A 6,814-nucleotide genomic window follows, 5' to 3' on the forward strand; every position below is an offset into this window, starting at 1 on the left:
TGAAATATGTTCTGCTCGATTTTCGCCAATTCTTTATGATTTGTTCTATAGGTCTTTGCTTTTTATTTTGCGCTTTACAGTTGTTGCTTCTCTAACAAAAGCAAATGAAAATTCGCTGCATGTGGATGCCGCGTGCCCCGCCCACTGCTGACGCAGAATGGGATTCGCACACGTCCGCAGATACTATACATATCTATCTGAATGGGATCTCTGTGCGTTTCCATATGGCAAAAGAATGCTTATTTATTTATAATCTATACCATGGATGCTCTCCGTTGTTTTATTTGCCGAATCCGAAATATGCAAACCGCTAAAAAATGAAGCTGCTGCTCTGAAATGTGCCTTGTAACTGCAATCGTGGCAATATTTACACATGTATCTCCCTCCAAGCCGGCTATCTGTATCTAGAACATTTCCATTCGATTCGTCCCTCTCCTCCACAGAGTTCGCTTGGGTGACGCTGACGACAAATGACACGTACTCCCTGGGTGCCCTGGTGCTGGCCCACTCCCTGAAGCGGGCCGGGACCCACCAGCTGGCCGTGCTGGTGACGCCCACCGTGTCGGAGGCGATGCGCGACAGACTTAAGGACGTGTACAATGTTGTACAAGAGGTGAATGTGCTGGACTCACAGGATGCGGCGAACTTGGCCCTGCTCTCCCGCCCGGAACTGGGCGTGACGTTCACAAAACTGCACTGCTGGCGTCTGGTGCAGTTCGAGAAGTGTGTCTTCCTCGATGCAGATACCTTGGTAAGATCCTCTTCGCTGAAGGTCCTGCAAAATGTCGATGAGCTCTTCGAGCGCGAGGAACTCTCGGCTGCTCCGGATGTCAGCTGGCCCGATTGCTTCAACTCCAGCGTGTTCGTGTTCAGACCCAGCCTGGATACCTTCGGCAAGATCACAGAGTTCGCCATAAAGAACGGCAGCTTCGACGGCGGTGACCAGGGCCTGCTGAATCAGTTCATCGCGGACTGGGCGACGGCGGACATCAAGAAGCATTTGCCATTCGTCTACAATGTGATGGCCTATGCCTCCTACTGCTATCTGCCCGCCTTCAAACAGTATGTCGACCATCTCAGCCCCCCACCTGTGGGACACGTGGCTAATCCTTCGCCGTTCCTCCTTGCAGGTTCAGAGATAAGATTAAGATTTTGCATTTCGCCGGCAAGCTGAAGCACTGGCTGATCCAGTTCAACTCTGAGACGAAGACGGCCGCCGTGTCCTCGAACTATGCCCACGCCCAGGACCTTATCCAGCTCTGGTGGAACATCTTCTGTGATACTGTGATGCAGTCCCTGTCCAGCGTAATGGTAAGTGATCTCTATGGACTCTCTTTATCTGCATATCTGAATACTCCCCGCCGCGCTTGTTCGATTTCCAGCTTCCTTGCTCCGACTCTACGTATCTTACAGGAGGCTGGCGAGGTCGGCGGGATTTTGTGCGGACGGAACGTGACGCCAATTCTCGACCTCGGTGGCTTGGGAAATTCTGGTCACTCGTTTGGCCACGAAGGTAGTCCAGTGGCAGCAGGCTTTTTTAGCCAGGACAGGACTATAGCGGAATCTGTTCAGAAGTAACAGGTTGTAGGTGCGCTTGGCATATTTGGCAGGATAGCCGTCGCCATTTCGGACAGTAGCACGGCGCTCTAACCGGGAGAGCGCTACAGTCTTAACGGGTGCGACTCGTGTTTTCGCGGTGAGCAACTGCACCTTGAACAGGTGGTCCGTCTCGATGCGTACGTAGATCGCCGCACCGTACGCCTTTTCGGACGCATCGCAAAATCCGTGATGCTCGACCCTTACAGATGGTTCGGAGCCAATCCACCTTGGAATGCGGATCTGGTCGAGAGCGGAGTAGCTCTGCAGAAAACTCAGCCAGCGCTGACGCATCTCGGTCGGAAGATCTTCGTCCCATCCCACTTCTTGCAACCAGATCTCTTGCATGAAGATCTTTGACCGGACAATGAAAGGAGCCAACCAGCCCGCAGGGTCGAACAACCTTGCTATCTGGGAAAGCACCGCTCGCTTGGTATAGGATGCCGTAGATGCCAGCTCTGGCGGAACGAAGAAGAAATCGTCTGTTGTCGCCTTCCAGCGAATTCCGAGAGTCTTGGCTGTGCTTTCTGCCCCAATTTCAAGGAACTCGGTGTGAAGGAGATGGTCATTCGGAATGGTAGTCAGGATATCCTTGTGGTTAGACGTCCATTTTCTCAGTGGAAACCCGGCAGAACTCAGGGCGGCCTGTAACTCGCGGATAGCTAGATGAGCCTCAGTGGGAGAGTCTGCTCCCGCTAGGACGTCGTCGACATACATACAGGACCGAATGATGTGACTGGCTGTCGGGAATCGGGACTGGACATCGTCTGCAAGCCGTTTCAACACCCGGATGGCGAGAAAGGGAGCACAATTGACTCCAAAGGTAACAGTTTGCAACTAATAGTCGCGTATCTCGCCCTCCTTGTTGCGAAACAATATTCGCTGGAAGGGGGTGTGCTTCGGATCTACCCAAATCTGCCGATACATCTTGGTGATGTCAGCATTGAAGACGTACCGGTAGTAGCGCCACTTCAGGATCTGAAGGGTTAAGTCGGACTGGAGAACAGGGCCGGGGTGCAGAAGATCATTCAAGCTGATACCGTTAGTCGACGGGCTGGATGCGTTAAATACAGCGCGGACTTTCGTGGTGGTGCTATCAGGCTTGAAGACAGCGTGGTGCGGCAGGTAGTAGGTTGAGGACCTATGAATCGGAGGAACTTCTGTCATGTGATCAAGGTCTAGGTATTCTTGGATCACGGAGTCGTATTGCGCTTGTAAGGTAGAGTCTCTTTTTAAACGATTTTCGTTCCGCAGAAACTGAGTCAGGGCAATCGACCTTGAATACCCCAGATCGGATCCGAGACGATCTGGGTCACGGAACGGCAACGCGACAACGTACTTTCCGTTCGACGTTCTCGAAGTGTTTCGGAGGAAATTGCTTTCGCAGTAGGCATCCGACTCGCCTACGAGTTTCACCGGTAGTGTCTCCACCTCCCAAAACTTGGTAAGAAGCTGGTCTAAGGGAGCCTCTAGCTCGTTCGAAACTTGCGTAGAGAAGGATGAAATACTGCTTTGTACAGTATTGGGCACTGGGCCGGTAAGTACCCACCCGAAAATGGTTTCCTGCCCGAGGAGAGAGCCACAGATGTTAGTCTGTGAGCTGCTTAGCAGGATGGACGGAAGGATATCCGCTCCAATCAGGACATCTATTTGTGAACTCTCGTGGAAGTTTGCGGAATCGGGTAGGATGGCAGGTGACCCGCCAGTTCCGGCAGAACATAGGCCGTGGCGTTTAAGTGCAAGTCCGGCCTCGTCGTGGAATGGATGGCAAAATGACAGATCTTCGTGGATTGAGCGGATACTGTCCGATTGAGGCCCGAGACTTGTGCCTGGATGAGTCGGAACGGCAACTTGATTATGTTAAAAAGACGTTCCGTGATAAACGTTGCCTCGGATCCCGGGTCGATTAGAGCGTGGGCGCGGAAATTTGTCCCCAGGTGGCAAATATTAATGATTGCTGTTCCCAGAAGGACAGCTCTTTGGCCGTTGGCGAAATAATTTTGAACGCTGGGTGGCGCGTCGGAAGAACTTGGACTCGGTACGACTGGGGAAGTGGAATCACGGGCGATTGGAGTGCCACGGTGCAGCAGCGTGTGGTGTCGGTCCCCACAAGTACTGCAGCTATGGGCACTTTGGCATTCCCGGATTTGATAGCCTCGTGCGAAACAGTTGAGACAAAGCTGCTTTTGTTTGATGCAGCTGGAACGAGCATCAGCGTTCATTTGGAGAAAGTGCGGGCATAGCCGGATTGGGTGAATCTCTTTCCCGCAAAGATCACACGTTCTCCGGTTCGAATTTACGGTTGTTTCGAAGGAGTGAACCCTCCGAGGAACAGGACTCCCTTGGGAACGGAACGGGTTGCTTCGGGAAGGTGGCGGATTCGGATCACCTTTCGGACTGTGTGAAGCGGACGGGTTGCCCTCGATGGCTTCGAGCGTCAGATATCTCTGGCTGAGGAAGGATTCCATCTCCTTCCACGAAGGCATCTCTTTCTTTGTGGTGACGGAATCTTCCCACAAAGCCCGGGTCAACTTCGGTAATTTGGAGGCACAAATTGTCACCAGCAAGCTGTCCCAGTTTTCGGTGGAGACCTTTGTGTGGGCCAGTGCGGTTAAAACCCCTTGGATGGTGCTGAGAAGCTCCTTTAGCGCACGACTGGACTCGGTACCAACGGAAGCCAATGAAAGGAGGATATTTATTTGGTTAGTCACCAGGAGCCTGTTATTTTCGTACCGGTCCCGAAGGGCATATTAGGCAGCTTCGAAGCCGACATTTGTGAGTGGGGACTTTTCCACTATTGCCTTCGGATCACCACTGGTCTTAGTGGTGAGGTGGTACAGCTTCTCCACGGGAGACAGCCTGGGATTCTGTATGTAGATCGCAGTAAACAGGTCACGGAACGTAGGCCAGCGTACGTAATCCCCAGCGAAAACTTCGATGTCGCATGGGGTGAGTCTGCAGCCGCCGTGGAAATCTGGCTGTGCGGAGGGACGTACTGCTGGTTGTTGGAGCTGATCAGTGAGATCAGCAACGCACTGTTCGTACACCGTAAAACAGTCATCGAACTTCGATTTAAGGTCCGCTACAGCCTGCACACCGTCTTCAGCCACAGCCGCGAAACAATTTTTGTGCTCTGCCTCAACCTCCACCCACATGCTTCGGATTTGGTCACGGCGTACCGTGGCAAGAGAGGCAGATGGAGTGCGGGGATTCGGAAGGTTTATTCGCTCTCCGAAATGCATAAGTTTGTGTGAGGCTGCTTCAAATTTAGCCATTTCTGTAGTGGCGGCGGAGTGAGACATTGTGTGGGAGGGTCGAGAATGGCTTGGACTGCTTTGCGTACGCCCTGGCACCTTAAGCGTGAATAGGACCGATCTGGTCTTCGCACCCGCGGAGCTTGTGGTGGGCCCGGGAGTACTGGATGACTTAACTTTGCGAGTCACCGAGGTGGGTGTTTCTGGGGCGGACGAGCTGCGTGGTCTTCTGACACTTGGAGGGGTCACGGACAAAAGTTTTTTGCTCTCTTCACACGAAGAAAGGAGAACAAACTTCCACTCGGATGAGGAAGTATGGGGCGAATGGCCACAACCTTGGTTGTGTATGGAGATATTGATGAAAATTGAGGATGAACAATAATATTGAGGCACGAGGTATCAATATATATAGCGGTATCACCGCTGCTGCTGCTTGTATGTGTGTGCGTATGGATGTAAGTGCTATGTACGGTGCCTTGAGTTAACGCAATTGAACAACGGGTACAAAACGGCAACCGTTTTAAATACAAGATGTGTGTATGTATATAGATATGCAAGAATATGCTACTTTAAAAAGAATGCGTACTTATGTATATGTAAATAAATATGTGCCGGACGTATGAAATCGTGTATTATGTTATGGACAATATAATTAGTTAAGAAAGGGGCGATGTAGTGACCCGTGTTAGTTTATATATGTATGTAATTATAAAACCAAAAAACTGTGGGCTATTGGACACGCACAGAATAAACACCAAGGTGACTGCATGAATCTGTGCAGAATATGTATGTGCATATGTATGTACGTTTGTCAGCCGCGAAAGCTCAGCTGGTAGCTGGGAGAGGAAGGCAGATGAGTTACCGACAGATATGAATACATATGTGTATGAATGTAAGCGCTGGATCGGAGGCGGATAAAATTGGTCTCGCTGCAGATGAATTCTTTTTATTTCACTGTGGCACAACTGATTGCACAGACAACGGAACTATAAGCACGACCGTTGTATTGGGTATGTAGATGTGGGTATATACGAGCACTCGAAGAAGCGGAGAGCGCCCGGAATTGCCAAGAATATGGCGCCGTCGATAGAACGGTGAAAGGAAAGACGCGCACGTATATATATGTATATATGTCCAGCCGAATGGGACCAGGTGAGGAGCCACTGGAGATGGGCAGATGGGGAATACGTACTTATCTTGGAGGTTGGGAAATGTCCGCCGGTGCTTGCTGGTGTGGACTTCTCCTTTTGTTTAGGCGAAGATCCGGCTCGAAGGACCAATGTTTGTAGTGAAGCTGAAGTCTCCAACGACGATATGGATGATGAAGTGAAAGTCGCAAGAAAAGAAATGCCGTGGTGCTTTGTGGTAAATGTGTAGTATTTATTTCGGGGGTCACGCGGTAGTTCGTGCCTTGGAAACGGGGGTTGAAACATCACTAAGCTAGGCCTTACGATCTATGCTCCATGATGGCTTGAGCGCCGGGTGGATCGTGGGTCGTAAAATCTCCCGAGCGCGCGGGAGCGAGTTGGGACCGGAGCGCACGAAGTTGGCTCAGTGCGCGGCACTCATCTGCTGCTGGCCTGAACAGTGTATATGTGAAAATAAAGCAAAGATACCAGCTGATATGATATTTTTCATGTAATGAATAATGAATGTAATGAAAAATAATTCATATAATTTCATATGATTTGGGGAACATACCAAACCGGCAATGTCTGTATATTTTATATGAGTATATATATATTTCTTAATATATATGAATAATTTTGAAGTGATAGTATAGTATTTTGTATTAAAATACGAAAAGAAACTATTGTTAAGAGGCACTCTCAAGTAAAAAATCTGATCTGCGGAAAGCGTGGCAGAAAACCTATAAAGGGAGTGGTAGTCTCGTGCATAGTATATTTTATATGAAAAATTTATAATGAAAAATTATTAATTTAATTTCATATGATTTGTGGAAT

At 49.9% G+C, this 6,814-nt stretch overlaps 1 protein-coding gene across 1 annotated transcript; it reads left to right on the top strand.

Annotated features, from left to right (window-relative positions):
- Positions 1-455: 455 nt before the first annotated feature.
- LOC117191715 (glycogenin-1-like) lies at positions 456-5,842 on the top strand. Its single transcript, XM_033396502.1, has 3 exons — positions 456-1,062; positions 1,131-1,311; positions 5,828-5,842. Exons 1-3 carry the CDS (start codon positions 572-574, stop codon positions 5,840-5,842), a joined length of 687 nt encoding a protein of 228 aa, XP_033252393.1. The 5' UTR covers positions 456-571.
- Positions 5,843-6,814: the final 972 nt, after the last annotated feature.

The sequence above is a fragment of the Drosophila miranda genome (genome assembly GCF_003369915.1).
Source record: "Drosophila miranda strain MSH22 chromosome Y unlocalized genomic scaffold, D.miranda_PacBio2.1 Contig_Y1_pilon, whole genome shotgun sequence".
Classification (NCBI taxonomy): Eukaryota; Metazoa; Arthropoda; class Insecta; order Diptera; family Drosophilidae; genus Drosophila; species Drosophila miranda.